The sequence below is a fragment of the Nomascus leucogenys genome, chromosome 4 (assembly GCF_006542625.1).
Source record: "Nomascus leucogenys isolate Asia chromosome 4, Asia_NLE_v1, whole genome shotgun sequence".
Classification (NCBI taxonomy): domain Eukaryota; kingdom Metazoa; phylum Chordata; class Mammalia; order Primates; family Hylobatidae; genus Nomascus; species Nomascus leucogenys.
In genome coordinates this window covers 28,681,889-28,697,958 of record NC_044384.1, presented here as the reverse complement: position 1 = coordinate 28,697,958, position 16,070 = coordinate 28,681,889, and the positions used below count along the sequence as shown (strand labels likewise).

The 16,070-nt window shown below is 38.4% G+C and overlaps 1 protein-coding gene across 5 annotated transcripts in view; it reads left to right on the top strand.

The window, feature by feature from the left end:
* The window catches only part of SMAD4 (SMAD family member 4), a 52,639-nt gene that overhangs the window by 3,889 nt on the left and 32,680 nt on the right, over nt 1–16,070 (top strand). For all 5 annotated transcript variants that reach the window (XR_004029623.1, XR_004029622.1, XM_030810408.1 and 2 more), the window contains exons 2-4: nt 12,784–13,159; nt 14,552–14,726; nt 15,162–15,191. Coding sequence is in view for 3 of the 5 variants with exons in the window: in XM_030810408.1 (XP_030666268.1) it covers nt 12,911–13,159; nt 14,552–14,726; nt 15,162–15,191 (454 nt within the window). In the remaining 2 variants the exon portion in view is untranslated. The remainder of the gene's footprint in view (nt 1–12,783; nt 13,160–14,551; nt 14,727–15,161; nt 15,192–16,070) is intronic.

Sequence of the window (16,070 nt, the reverse complement as noted above, 5' to 3'; positions counted from 1 at the left end):
TTGGAAAACTTGTAAATGTGTTGAATTCATCTTTTTATTGCTTTTTTACTCCCAACGTTTAGGGCAACGGTCTTTTCTTCTCTCCTGTCTCCCTCCCTCCCTCCCTCCCTTCCTTTCTCTCTTTTTCTTCTTTTTCTTTTTTTTTTTCTGAGACAAGAGTTTTGCTCTTGTCGCCCAGGCTGGAGTGCAGTGGTGCGATTTCGGCTCACTGCAACCTCCACCTCCTGGGTTCCAGCGATTCTCCTGCCTCAGCCTCCCAAGTAACGAGATTACAGGCGTGTGCCACCATGCCAAGCTAATTTTTTTGTATTATTAGTAGAGGACGGGGTTTCACCATTTTGGGCAAGGCTAGTCTTGAACTCCTGACTGCAGGTGATCCACCCGCCTCAGCCTGCCAAAGTGCTGGGATTATAGGCATGAGCCACTGCGCCCAGCCTTTTTTTTTTCCTTTTTCTTTCCATCTTTCTCAGTGCCTCAGCCTGGAGTGCAGTGCTGCAATCATAGCTCACTGCAGCCTCTACCACCCAGGCTCAAGCAATCCCACCTCAGCTGCTGCGGTAGCTGGGACTACAGGCACGCACCATTACACCTGTCTAATTTTTTGAAAAATTTTTGTGGAGATGGGGTCTCCCTCTGTTGCCCAGGCTGGTCTTGAACTCTTGGGTTCAAGTGATCGTCCCACCTCGACCTCCCAAAGTGCTAGGATTACAGGCATGAGCCACCACGCCCGGCAAGTAGTTTTCAATCTTGCCTGTATTTTTAGATCCCTTGAGGAGCTTTACAAAATGCTGATGCCTGAATTCTAGCCCCAGAAATTATGATTTGGTTGGTCTAGGGTGCAGCCAGATTAGTCCTCCGCAGTGATTGAGCCATTAGGGTCCTCTGACTTTTTCTTTTGAACTGTTTCACTTGTGTTAGCTTTACATTCTTTTTTTTTTTTTAGCTTTACATTCTTTAATACAGTGATACACACATGTACAGTGCAGCCATCTCACACATCTAACTTAATGGGTCTTTTGAAAGTATTGCCACATTTGCCTTGCTTCTGTGTCTCTCTCTTTCCTTCTCTCCCCCTTCCTGTCACCTATTCCTTTCTCCTCTGTTTCTTTCTTCACTTTCGGTTTATTTGAACTGTCTGGTAGTAAGTTTTAGGAAGCTGTATTTCCCATGATCAGAAGTTAGTATATCATCACTATTTTAAATAGGAAGTTGGTCTTCTTTTAAAGTATATTCTCAAATGCTTACTTGTACTCCTTTTGGAGACTAATTACTTTTAAGTCCCCAAGTTAGCATCTAAACTCCTGTGGGCTTGGTCTGGTGGCTCACGTCTATAATCTCAGCACTTCAGGAGGCTAAGGCAGGAGGATTACTTGAACCTAGGATTTCAAGGCCAGCCTGGGCAACAAAGTGAGACCTCATCTCTAAAATAAATAAGTAAATAAATAAATAAATCCCCCAATGCAAATTGTCTTCTTAGGGGGTTAATCTACTTGGTAAACCATACATTTTCAAACCCCCAATTAACTAGTCACTTAACTGGTTTCTGAGAGGCAGTTTGCATTGGGCTTTTTCTGTCAGGGCTTAATTTATACACTGCGAGACATTTGCTCAGCTAGGCCATTTAGCTAGTACTTCTGTAGAGATCATCTAGGGCATGTTCGGCTCTCCATTTACATACATCACCTGAAGTAGTTCCCAAGTGCTGGGCTATGGAGTAGTTTCATCTCTGTCTCTGGAAGAGCTATTTAAAAAAATAAAAATATTTTTTCCCATCTGATTGCAACACACATGCTGCCTCAGAATGGGAATGGAGTGGAGGAGGCATGGGAATCTGTGTTATTGATTCTAAAGGTTTTGTTTATTTTAGTATCCTTATTCTTACTGCTTTATCTATTTTTTAGAGAGAGGTTGCCTAGGATGGAGTGCAGTAACACCATCATAGCCCACTGTAACCTTCAACTTCTGGGTTCAAGAGATCTTGCCTCAGCTTGCAGAGTAGCTAGGACTACAAGCGTGCACCACCACGCCTGGCTGATTTTTTAAAACAGTTTTGTAGAGATTGGGGGGGAGGGGTCTTGCTTTGTTGCCCAGGCTAGCCAAATCTTATTTATGATTTAAAACTAGGACTGCTACTGAATATTTATTTTTATAGTAAGGTATTATTTCTGTATGTTAATATGGATGAATGTATGCTATTCAGGTCTTTTCAAGTCAAAATGTATTTCTAAATATAAACTGAATTAAGGATATTTGTCAGTGATATTCACTGGTGAATTGTAGAGCATATATTATCAGTAGATGGCCAATCCTTGTAAAAATTGAATAATCTAGTGAAAGGATGACTGGAAATAATATTTAATGGGGTAAGCTAAGCCAGGAATCATTGTACATAAACAGATTAGGTGTGTCTTACATCATAAATATGCCTACTAAAACTAGTTGAAGGAAGAACGTGTATAGATGCTGAAATAATGAAGGGGCTGGCTAATTGTAAGGAAAAATGATACAACTTCTATATAATTAGTCTTTTTAATCAGTTGCATATATTCATGATATTTAATTTGTAAAGTAAAGATTGTAGACTAGATCAATGCTTTGTAAAACTAACAGTACCTCAGACTTCCAGAGTGCTTTTTAAAGGTACAGCCCCACCCTTGATTCTAGTTAGTGGAGCTGACCTAACCTGCGGGGGATTTGGATACATCCCCCTTTGAAGGAATAAGCTAGATGACTTGAAAGTCTCCTTCATTTAAAAGTTTTATGAAATGAGGCTGGGTGCGGTGACTCACGCCTGTAATCTCAGCACTTTGGGAGGCTGAGGGGGCGCGGATTACCTGAGGTCAGGAGTTCGAGACCAGCCTGGCCAACATGGTGAAACCCCGTCTCTACTAAAAATACAAAAATTCATTGGGCGTGGTGGCACACGCCTGTAATCCCAGCTACTCACACGCTTGTAATCCCAGCTTCTCAGGAGGCTGAGGCAAGAGAATTGCTTGAGCCTGGGAGACAGAGGTTGCAGTGAGCCGAGATCCTGCCACTGCACTCCTGCCTAGCCGACAGAGCGAGACTGTCTCAAAAAAAAAAAAGTAAAAAAAGTTTTATGAAATGTATTTTTCAGTTATCAGTTATTAAAATTCAGTTTGGTTTCCACTATCTTTTAAAACAGTGGTTCCCCAAGTATGGTCCACAGACTCCTGGAGATCCCTAGGATCCTTATATTTAAGGGGTTCACAAAATCAAAATTATTTTCATAATGAAACTGAGACGTTATTTGCCCTTTCACTGTGAGGACATTTGTATGGATGGTGAAGGAGCAGTGGTGGGTAAACTGCTGGCACTTTAAAATGATTCTAGGCAGTTGTACCAAACATATGAGTCCTCATTGTGTTCTTTATAGTCAAACACACATTAAGCATTTGAAAAAATGCCGGTTTCACTTAATAATCCCCTTGCTGCAGCAGTAAAAAGGTTTAATTTTTAAAATCTCTACCTTGGAGTATATGTCTTTTTAATATTCAGTGTGATTAAATGGGAAGTATGCATAAAGCATTTCTGCACATTGAAGTACAGTGTTCTTTTCTAGGAAAAGCACTTGTGTGATTGAGCTGCATGCTGAACTAGCTGCTTTTTAGTGGGACACCATTTTTATTTTTATTTAACAGGATGACAGATAAGCTCAGATAGCTGTTTAGATTTGAGTATTTGGCAGGTAATTCCTTGGAAATGAATAAAGTGAGCTGGCCACTTCGAGGAAAACATTTATAGCCAGTGCTAAAATCTGATGTTTCAAGTGAAAATTAGATTTTTGGGAAACTCCTGTCACTATGACTTGCCAGTTTCTTAATACTTAAAAGACTTTTCTGATGAGATGGGTGGTGATATTAAGGAATGTGATTAAAAAAAAGTATGTTGGGCTGGGCATGATGGTGCACACCCATATTTCTAGCACTGCGGGAGGCGGAGGTGGGAGAATTGCTTTTGGCCAAGAGTTCGAGACCCTGTTTCTACAAAAACATATAAAAATTAGGTGTAGTGGCATGTAGTTCTAGCTGCTCAGGAGGGTGAGGTGAGAAGATTGCTTGAGCCAGGGAGTTCAAGGCTGGATTAAGCTAGGATCGCATCACTGCACTCCAGCCTGGGCTACAGAGCCAGACTGTGTGTGTGGGGGGGTGGGGGGGTGTCATTGGGGGGGCAGTATGACGAAGTGTGTCAACTCTGGGAAGATCTGTATAACTCATTGAACCAATATTTTCCCAAATGACCAATTCATGTTACAAAATCGTGCATGGGTAGGCGATCCATTCAAAGTACAACATAGACAAATGGATTTTTATATATACCAGAGCCAAAAAGTTCATTGATACAGTGAATTCCACATTGCAACTAACCTTTCAGAATTGCCACCTGAGTTTTGGTGTTGAATAAAAGATGAATATCCATTGTTTTCTGGGAAGGCTATTAAAATACTCCTCTCTTCCAATTAGCTGTCCATGCGAGGCACATTTTCTTCACGTACTTTAAAGAAAACATATAGCAGATTGAATGCAGAAGCAGATACGGGAATCCAGCTGTCTTCTGTTAAGCTAGGCACTAAGAGAAATTTGTGAAGATGTAAAACAGTGTTACTCTGATTCCTAACTTTGTTTTAGAAAATTCTGTTTTTCATAAGATACATTATTTATATTAGCATGTAATGGGTTTATTATGTTAAATGAATTAATGAAGCAAATACCAAAAATTTTAGTAGTTTTACTTATTTATAATATAAATATCAATGTGTATAGCCCACATAAAAGCTATTTGATGTCTTTAATAATTAAGAATATAAATAAAGTTCCAACTTGGCCAACATGACGAAACCCTGTCTCTACTAAAAATACAAAAATTAGCTGGGCATGGTGGTACATGTCTGTGTTCCCAGCTACTTGGGAGGCTGAGGCACGAGAATCACTTGAACCTGGGAGGCAGAGGTTGCAGAGAGCTGAGAACATGCCTCTGCAGTCTAGCCTGGGCAACAGACTGAGACTCTGTCTCAGAAAAAGAATATGAATAAAGGGATCCTGAGATCAGAGAGTTTGACAGCTGCTGTTTTAAAATAACTATTTCTGTGTATTATCGACTAAATTACTGATTGATTTGTTTATGTGGTTTGTACTATATTGCTGTTATTTCTAAGGATGTTTAGTCATTCAGTTTCTGTTCAGTTATCAGGGAACATGTAAGAGTCAGACTTGAGTAAAAAGGGGAATTCATTGGCTTGGTCTGGAGATAGAGCTGACCTCAGATTGCTATATCCAGAGTTTCAAGCAGCATCACCAGGACTCTTGACTTTGCTTTCTTTCTGTTTCTCAGGTAGTTTGCAGGCTATTCCCAGCTTCAAGGAAGCATGAAGAGGGCCTTTTTTTTCCCCCTCTGTAGTTCCATTGGAAGTGCTGGAGCTATGTCACTCGCCTGCCTGCCTTGGGTTCTTTTTCATCAGAAACAACACTGTGGCCAGGGGGTGGCTCTGGTTAGTCTGAGAATTGTCCCACTTGGCCAGATGGGGAGATTCTCCTTGGAAAATCAGACTACTGTTTTACAAATGGGGAAATACATGCTGGTACACAAAAACTGATGTCCACCTATAGTACTTTGTTATTTCTTCTTTTAACAGCCTTTAATTTATTAATCCAAAAAGGGTAATTTTTAAAGAAGATCATTTAAACTGAAGGTGGCATACCAAAATGACATTTAAATTTAAGACACATGGGGGTAAACAAGAAGCATACATCTCAATTTGTCCTTTGTCATTCATCTTAAAAGTTAAAAAAAAAAACTTTTTGTTGCTTTTATTGCTTTATAAATGTGCTCTTGGAAGTTCGCCAACTGCCCTCAGTTTGAAGAACCTGAACTTGCTGTCCAGGATTTAGTCTTTAGCTTGCGCTGCAGACAGTTGCACTAACTGTGAACACCTTTTCTTGCTATTGGTAAACCTAAGTTTAGAGTTTCTTCCTAGTGATACATTACCAGGCCCAGCTTTTTTCTCCTCCTCTAGTTAAATTTAAGCACTTTTGTGCCGGGCATGGTGGCTCATGCCTGTAATCCCAGCACTTTGGGAGGCCAAGGCGGGCAGATCATGAGGTCAGGAGATTGAGACCATCCTGGTCAATATGGTGAAACTTGTCTCTGCTAAAAATACAAAAATTAGCTGGGCGTGGTGGTGCGCCCCTGTAGTCCCAGCTACTGGGGAGGCTGAGGCAGGAGAATCGCTTGAATCCAGGAGGCAGAAGTTGCAGTGAGCCAAGATGCAGCCGCTGCACTCCAGCCTGGGCCACAGTGAAACTCTGTCTCAAAAAAAAAAAAAAAAAGGCACTTTTCTCAAATATTCCCATAGTAAGTAGTTTATTGATCACTGATCAAAACACTTATAACTTCTGGAAAATACATGTTTGACACATATAACACAGTTAATTCAAAAGTAAACTAACATCTGAAAAAAAAAATGTCAACACTCCTTACCTAAAATATATGAATTTACATGAGAACCTCTCTCAGGCCAGTATTCAGCCTGTTTAATTTTAGAGAGTATCTTAATTTGGTTATTTGGCTTTCTAGTCCATTTATTAGTACACCTATGGTCAACGTCAGTTGATAGCTTACAATTAATAGCAAGGCTAGAGGAAAAACACAACAGGCAGATACAAGAATCAGCTGTCTCTTCTTGCTGACTCTTTACCTCTCATAACTCTTGACTGCATCTAATACCTGTATATGTTAGTGCCTTTCAGATAGGCCTAACTTCTCATCTCTTCAAACTCAAGATATCTAAAACTGAATTTGTTACATACCTCCTTTTAAATTTTTTAATCATTGAGTTATCTAGAAATGGGTCATCTTTTAATAGTTCCCCTTTTTCACCCTTCATATTCCAGTTGGTTAAAGACTCCAGTCTTTTCTACCTAGAAATAGCTCACTGATTTCCCCCTCCCCTCCTTGGCCCATTGCCCATTCCTCAGTCTAGGATCTTACCACTTTTCTAATAATTGTTTCCTAACTGGTTTTCTATTTCCTTTTCCAAAGCTGTTCTCCAGGCTCTCACTGAAGTTTTCTTTCTAATACAAATCTAATGCTGTTTTTTCACCTGTTTTTCTACCATGAACCTACTCTAGACAAAGCTCTTACCCATCTCTGCTTTTCCTTATCATTTTCCTTTAGCCTGGCAAATTCTTATTCATGTGTGGTAATCCATTAATACTATTCTACCAATATTCTGATGGCTGTCCCCTGGCACGTGGTAGTATTGTGCTTCTTTATCTCCCTCATCCCTACCTTGAAATTAGGCATGGCCCAGAGTTTCTTGCATTGGCACTGTTGACATTTTAGGCTGGATAATTTATTTTGGGGGTTGTCCTGTGCATTGCAGGGTATTTAGCAGCAACCATGGCATTTAGCCACCAGATGCCCAGTAGTATCCAGTTGTGACCATATATTGCCTCCAGATATTGCCAAGTGTCCCCTGAGGGACAAAGTTGCTTCTGGTTGAGAACTTCTGGCATGGCCTTGTGACTTTGGCCAGTCAAACATGAGCAGAAGTGGTAGCGTTTAAAAGAAGATACAGGAGCTGTCCTATCCCTTCTCCTGCCATTTAAGGACATATGTGGAAATGGAGCCTTTGTCAGTCTAATTTCTGAGCGATGCCAGTGAGCAGTGCCCCCAGTTGATCTGTGATGAATGTGTATTATATCTTAAGCGGAAAATAAGCTTTTGTTTTAAGCTACTGATCTTTTGGGGGTTGGTTGTCACTGCAGCTTGGACTAGCCAATCCTGACTGATACGTTGTGCCAAGACCTAGGTTACCTATGAACTTTCCATGCTCCCTCATTTATAGTCCCAAATCACTTTATACCTACTTATTTTAGCATTTATTACTTATGTAATAATATGTTTGGGTCTTCCAGATTAGTAGTTCTCAGTGGAATAAGTACTGCTCTTTAAGGGATGTTGTAGAAATTTGTGGATGAGTTCGGTGGGTTGGTGGCCAGGGATGCCATCCTGCAATGTGAGAGACAGCGAATAATTATCTTGCATCCCACAAGACTTTCAGATGCCCCAGAAATTCATGTAGGAGGAAAACATAATTAGCCCATAACCTAACTCTATAATATATATTCACTTTGCCAGGAGTTAAATTTCTTTTAATTCATTTTTTTCTTGCCTGCCTCCCTCCCTCCCTTTTTCTCTCTGTTTTCTTTCTTTTTCCTTCTTCCCTCCCTCCCTCCCTTACTTCAGGCTCTGTCACTCAGGCTGGAGTGCAGTGGTGTGATCTTGGCTCACTGCAACCTCTGCCTCTCAGGCTCAAGCCATCCTCCCACCTCAGCCTTCTGAGTAGCTGGGACTATAGGCGTGTGCTACCATGCCCCACTAATTTTTTGTATTTTTTGTAGAGAGGAGGTCTCACTTTGTTGCCAGGCTGGTCCTGGCAACCGTCCTTTGTTGCCAGGCTGGTTCTGAGCTTAAGTAATCCAACCATGTCGGCCTCTAAAAGTGCTGGGATTACAGGCATGAGCCACTGTACTGGCCTTTGTTGTTTTCTTTTTTGTTTTTGAGACCAAATCTTACTCTGTCACTTGGGCTGGAGTGCAGTGGCTCAGTCATAGCTCACCGTAGCCTTGGTCTCCTGGGCTCAAGCAGTCCTCCTGCCCCAGCCTCTTGTTAATTCATTTTCTTAGTTCAAATTGTTTAAGAGTTCACCATTTGGGAAAATCCATGTTACTGACTGCAGTGCCATTGTGCTATTTGAGTTGCCAGTATAACACATTTGTCTTGGAAGGTCTGAATTTGTAGCTGTCATATTTGTTATGATTCTGTATATAAGTGCTAGCATCTAACTTCTTTATTATACATTCTAACTTAGTTGGCATACCTGAGTATTTATAGGTGGAAGTACACATTATATATTAAGCTTTTCCTCCTCTTTGTTATAGTTAGGGCACTGTTAAATTTTCAAAATATGTGTAAATAGTTTAGAATTTTGTTTCAGTAAAGCTAGGGTGGTGATATAAATTATTTGTTGGAAAAAAAATGGGATGTTGGTCTGAGAGAGTCCAGACCGACTTTCTTACTATGGGCTTCCTGTTTTTGTATCTGTAGTGCTTTGTATATTCAGTGTTTGTTGAATTGGTCAATTTATATTTCCCAAATTTCTTTTATGTACATTGTTGCATCTAATTACCACAATAAATTTGTAAAGTTGTCAGGGCAGGTGTTACCATTTTATAGATGAGACAATTGAAAGAGATGTTAACATTCAGTCATGCTGCTAGACCTTTAATTAGAATATATAATTTTATTTATATCAATATTATGCCCTTGCCTACCATACTTCCATAATCTAGAACCATTTAATGTAGGAATACATCTCTTTATTCCTGCTAGTATTATTTTTTATATGCATAACTTTTAATTATGTTTCAGGCACTTGTGGTCATAGGAATACAATAAAGAGAGAGATGAGAAAGCTGTGTTTGTTTAAGAAAGCAAGGTCATTATCATTTGTATTCAAAGCAACTTGGTATTAAAACAGACTTTGAGATACCATTAAGGCCCCAGAATAGCATAAATTTTAGAAATGATGACGTGATGGTGAGATTGTGGTGAAATAGTTACCTTTAAACATTTTAATTGCATTGTAGATTCATACACATCTTTTGGAATATAATATCAGAAAATGACTTCAAAAGTATCTGCACTCTTCTAATTTGTTGTAAGACAATTCCACAGAATAAAAAGCTATGGTCAGTCCAGAAACACTTGGCCTGGTATATGTCAGGAACTGTGCCTGGTGCTGGGAATTTCTAAAATGAGAGTGTTGTTGCTGTTTTCTTGGATTTCTAATTTGTGGCAACAATGTGAGACAGATATGTAATCAAATAACTAATGTGTTAAATTGTAATTTACACATATAATTTACAATTAAATTGTAATCGTAATTGTTAAATTGTAATTTAATGTATCTTTCCTTTTCCCTCTTTCCCGATTCCTTTACTTTCTACTGAGTCTCACTCTGTTGCCCAGGTTGGGCTGCAGTGGCACAATCATAACTCACAGCAGCCTTCAACTCCTGAGCTCAAGCAGTCCTCCTGCCTCAGCCTCCTGAGGAGCTGGGACTACAAGCCCACACTACCATGCCTGGCGAACCTCCTACATTTTTTTAAGACAGATTTTAATAGAAAATTCAGAAAAATGCGTAATGCATTTTAGGAAAAATCTCCTGGTAAAACTATTATTATTTTTTTGAAATAGGGTCTCACTGTGTTGCCCAGGCTATAGTGCAGTGGCACAATCACAGCTCACCAAGGCCTTGACCTCCCAAGGCTCAGGTGATCTTCCAGTCTCAGCTCCCCGCGTAGCTAGGACAACAGGCGTGTGCCACCACACCTGGTTAATTTTTTTATTTTGAGTAAAGATTGGGTTTCGCCATGTTGCCCAGGCTGGTCTCAAACTCCTGGGCTCAAGCGATCCACCTGCGTCGGCCTCCCAAAGTGCTGAGATTACAGGTGTGAGCCACTGTGCCTGGCCACAATTAAGCATGTTAATATTTCAACAGTAGCTTTTTTACTGAGCACTATGTATCAGACACGTTATGTAGAATTTTTCCTGTGAGCTTCTGTATACCCTCTTTTTAATCCAGATTCAGAGTAACTTCATTTTCTGACTACTGTGAAAACTGGAATTCTAATTCAGATCTCTTGACTCCAAAATCTTCCATACAGGTTATCTTTGGTTATCTGCAAAGTGTACCTTCAGCATGTGTATTGAATGTGGGCAAGTGCTCTAAGACATATGAAAAACTGCTTCTCTGCAGGGGGTTTATGAGTTGGGACAGACATTTATGTAAAAGATAACAACAGAGGGAGGAGCAAGTCTTAAATATCAAGTGATTGATGTACATTCTGAAGAGGCTCAAAACTACAACAGTGGCAGGGAGAATGGGAGGAGAGATAGAAAAGACTGAGGTAAAGAATCTTGTAACTGTGACGGAATATAGGGATAGTGAAAGAAAGAGGCAGGTCAGAGATCTTTTGCAAAGCTTCCCAAGGCTGGGTAATTGAGTGGAATTGATACTTTAACAAAGGTCTTCAGAAGAGGAAGAGATTTTGGTAGAATGATGAGTTTTATTAATCTTGTGGGAGGATACTTTAAAGATTCAAGTATGCAGCAAAAGAAAATGAAAGCAAAATAAGTCTGGAATGCAACTTCAGTGAACAAATAAAATACAAACCAAGCACACAAAGTACAGGCTCCAGTCCTGCTTTATCTTCTTTATTCTTAGGCTAATGGCCTTTTCCTATTCTCTGTGGGGTCTTGGGGTCAGATAAGTTAGTTTTCTACCTGTTGAATGGATTCTTTATTAATCTTCACTTTTTGTTATTTTAATTTTTTTTGAAAATAATTTACCCTGCTGCTTTTACAGGTAAAATCTTTTGAGGAATTTAGTGATCTCTTTAAAGAACAGCTGTATTGAGATATAATTTCCATACCATAAAATTCACTATTTGAAAGTGTACAATTCAGTGGTTTTTACTGTAGTCAGAGTTGTGCAGCCATCACCATTATCAATTTTTAGGACTTTTTCATTACAACAAAGAAACACCATACCCGTTAGCAGTCGTTCCTCATTCCCCTTCCTCCCAGGCCCTGGCAACCGCTGATTTACTTTCTGTCTCTGTGGATTTGCCTATTCTGTATATTTCATATAAATGGGATTATATAATGTGTGACCTTTTGTCACTGACTTCTTTCACTTAGCATGTGTTTTCGAGGCTTATCCATGTTATAACGTGTTAGTACTTTATTCTTTTTTATGGTTGAATAATATTTTGTTGTATGGAATTTTATTTATGCATTCATCAGTTGATGGACATTTGAGTTGTATCCATTATGAACAACGCTGCTATGAACATTCATGTACAGGTTTGTGTGGACATGGGTTTTCATTTCCCTCAAGTAGAAGTGTGAAGAGTGGAATTGCTGGGTCGTATTTACTCTGTTTAACATTTTATATTAATACCAGACTGTTTTCCAAAGTACCTGTGCCATTTTGTAATCCCAGCAGCAATGAATGAGGGTCCAATTTCTCTGCTTCTTCTATACTTATTACTGTCTTTTTGATTTATCCATCTCAGTAGGTATGAAGTGGCAGCTCATTGTGGTTTTGATTTTCATTTCCGTAATGTCTAATGTCGAGCATCTTTCATGTGCTTATTGGCCATCATCTTTGGAGAAGTGTCTTTTAGAATCCTTTTGTTCATTTCTAAATTGGGTTTTTTTTTTTTTTTAATTGGTCTCTTTTAACAAAGGTGAGTGTTAACTATTAGGTAGCATTTCATACCAGGAGATGGTAAATTTTTCATAAATATTAGTAATAGACTTTTAGGTTTAACTAGTGCTGATCCTCATAAGTAATCCTTTAAAAAAGTGCTGGTAAGATTTTCCTTTAGGGTGACTAGTAAAGTCAGTAAGACTTGATTGAGCATGTCACTATTATAATGAGAAGACCTAACTTTAATATTTTTGGAATGTCAAAAACAGTGACATTTTAATTAAGTAATTTTATTTTTTAAAATTATTTTTAATGGCTAATATTTTGTAAGAATTTTAAGTAATTTTCAACTCTGAGCATCAAATTTTAATTATGTGCATTGAATCTCTGACTTAACCAGAGCAATTTCATCTTTTCCCAAGTAGTCAGATCTACTTTGTGAAATGTGTTCTGATGTGTGTCTTTTTTTTTTTCTTTTTTAGGTTATCCTGAATACATGTCTAACAATTTTCCTTGCAACGTTAGCTGTTGTTTTTCACTGTTTCCAAAGGATCAAAATTGCTTCAGAAATTGGAGACATATTTGATTTAAAAGGAAAAACTTGAACAAATGGACAATATGTCTATTACGAATACACCAACAAGTAATGATGCCTGTCTGAGCATTGTGCATAGTTTGATGTGCCATAGACAAGGTGGAGAGAGTGAAACATTTGCAAAAAGAGCAATTGAAAGTTTGGTAAAGAAGCTGAAGGAGAAAAAAGATGAGTTGGATTCTTTAATAACAGCTATAACTACAAATGGAGCTCATCCTAGTAAATGTGTTACCATACAGAGAACATTGGATGGGAGGCTTCAGGTTAGTCTTACAAGAGTTTTCCTATACCCTCTGTGGTGGCAGATTTAAAAACTTCCTACATTTCCTTTCAAGCTACTACAGGGTAATTTAATTCGTGCTCCATCTCTTCAGATACTGTGCATCCTGTACACATATGCATTATGGGAATTTGTGGAAGAATATGCAAAAGATAAAATTTTAAAGTTTTTTAATGTTCTGCTCAGAAAAATGTTCAATGGAGAAAATTTGGAAAATAAAAATAAAAAGTAGAAAACCCACACTTTGCAAGAACTACCTTTAGCACTTTGGTATTCATTTTTGTAGCCTGTTGTTTTCTTTTTTTTTTTTTTCCTAGACGGAGTCTTGCTCTGTCACCCAGGCTGGAGTACAGTGGCATGATCTTGGCCCACTGCAACCTCCACCTCTTGGGTTCAAGCAATCCTCCTGCCTCAGCCTCCTAAGTAGCTGGGACTACAGGCGAGTGCAACCATGCCTGGCTAATTTTTGTATTTTTAGTAGAGATGGGGTTTCACCATGTTGGTCAGGCTGGTCTCGAACTGCTGACCTCAGGTGATCCACCCGCCTCAGCCTCCCCAAATTCTGGGATTACAGGCATGAGCCACTGTGCCCAGTCATGTTGTTTTCTTTTTTGGTATTGTATGTACATTTAAACAACAGGATTACACTTAGTCCTTTTATAATTTAGAAATCTGATATGTTTCACTGTTATCAAATGTTTCATTGATCACGTTTTTTCAGGTAGAACTTCATAGTACATCTCCCTTGCTTAAATAAATCTTACAGAAATTTTGTCTTAGATTTTAAAGTTTTATTTCAAGACTTTACACATAGTTTCTACAACACAGTCTTTTTGCGTATTTATTTATTTTATTTTATTTTTTTGAGACATGGTCTCACTCTTGCCCGGGCTGGAGTGCAGTGGTGCGAACATGGCTCACTGCAGCCTTGACCCACTGGGCTTATGCAGTCCTCCTGCCTTAGCCTCCTGAGTACCTAGGACTACAGGCACATACCACCATGCCTGGATAATTTTTTATTATTTGTGGAGACAAGGGTCTTGCCATGTTGTCCAGGCTGGTCTTGAACTCCTGGGCTCTAGCGATCCTCCTGCCTTGGCCTCCCAAAGTGGTAGGATTACAGGTGTGAGCCACCATGCCCAGCCACTTTTTGCATTTTTGAAACCTGAGCACAGACCTTGAAATTATACCAAGGTTTAAATTCTAGGTCTGATGTATGACATGGCCAAGTTAGTTATTGTGAATTTTAGTTTTCTTATTTATGAAATGGGGATTGTAATACTGACTTGGTAGGATTGTGAGGATTAAATCAGAATATATGTAAAAGTGTCTTGCGTAATGTGACACATGAATAAATTGTCGTTTATTTTTCTAGGTGGCTGGCCGGAAAGGATTTCCTCATGTGATCTATGCCCGTCTCTGGAGGTGGCCTGATCTTCACAAAAATGAACTAAAACATGTTAAATATTGTCAGTATGCATTTGACTTAAAATGTGATAGTGTCTGTGTGAATCCATATCACTATGAACGAGTTGTATCACCTGGAATTGGTAAGTAGACTTTGCTTTCATCCTAAGAAACATAAAAGGAAAAGGATCTCAATAATGTTTTACTTTTTGTAAGTTAAATTATAAATTCGGAAGATAGCCCACGACTTTAAATAAGGTTAAAGAATCAGACATTTTTAATATATGTATTTAAATTTGAACTTAGGAGCAAACTTATATTTTGACTGCTAAAACCAAGTATTGTAGTTGATACTTTGCCCATTTAGAACATTGTTTTTGAGAAATAAGATGGAAAGCATTATAAATTTGAATACTTAGTTATGTATTGTTAGATAGCGTTTATGCTAACTTCTGAATTGAAATGGTTCATGAACTTTTGTAATCTCTGGTTTAAATTTACATTCTCTGTTTTTAAATGGAAAATACTTTCATTGTAATGATTAATGTTTCATTTGTTTTCCCCTTTAAACAATTAAGATCTCTCAGGATTAACACTGCAGAGTAATGGTAGGTAATCTGTTTCTTATTACTTTCTCTTTGTTTTGTCCTATCCTCTCTGTTTTTTTGTTGACCTAGAATTAGTTTGTGTGAGCGGCAGTAACATTAACAAGAAAATAACTTACTGCTTTGGAAATGTAGATTTTGAGGTTAGGGGCATTTAAAACTGGATGTAAATTGGCTATTTGCTCTTTGTATTTGAACTGCAATTTATGAACTAAAGTACTGTAAAAAATGTGATAGAGGAATGCACCAAAAACAAATACAAAGAATAGTTTTTGAGTTAAGACCTATTTTTGAAGAAAATCTCACAGAGCCAGTTTAAATGGATGTTAAATACCCAGAATGTATGGTAATCTGGAATCACTTATAACATATCCTTTAAAAATACCAGTATTCTAATTTTCCTTCATTTCAGCCTAACATTTTTGTGAATGATAATGTTGAGAATGGTTTAAAATTGCCCTCATTTGTATTTTTTCAGTCTTGTTACATTTTGAGTAAATAAATCAAGGCTACTTTAAAGGATATGCCCATCACAGCTTACCTAATTGTATTTTTAAAAAGAAAAAGTGTTTTAAGGTGAGAAAATGAAATGCGAATGGGGGTGTGTGTTTTTGTTCTTTATTGTAATATTTGAGAATGGAGTTTTATTAAATCTTTAGCTCTGTTACTTAGAACTTAATAAACTAAAATTTATGTAAGAACAATTAATTTGCAGAGAAACTCTTATAAAGAACCACTGTCAGCCAGGCACGGTGGTTCACACCTGTAATCCCAGTACTTTGGGAGGCTTAGGCGGGTGGATCACCTGAGGTCAGGAGTTTGAGACCAGCCTGGCCAACATGGTGAAACCCTGTCTTTACTAAAAATATAAAAAATTAGCCA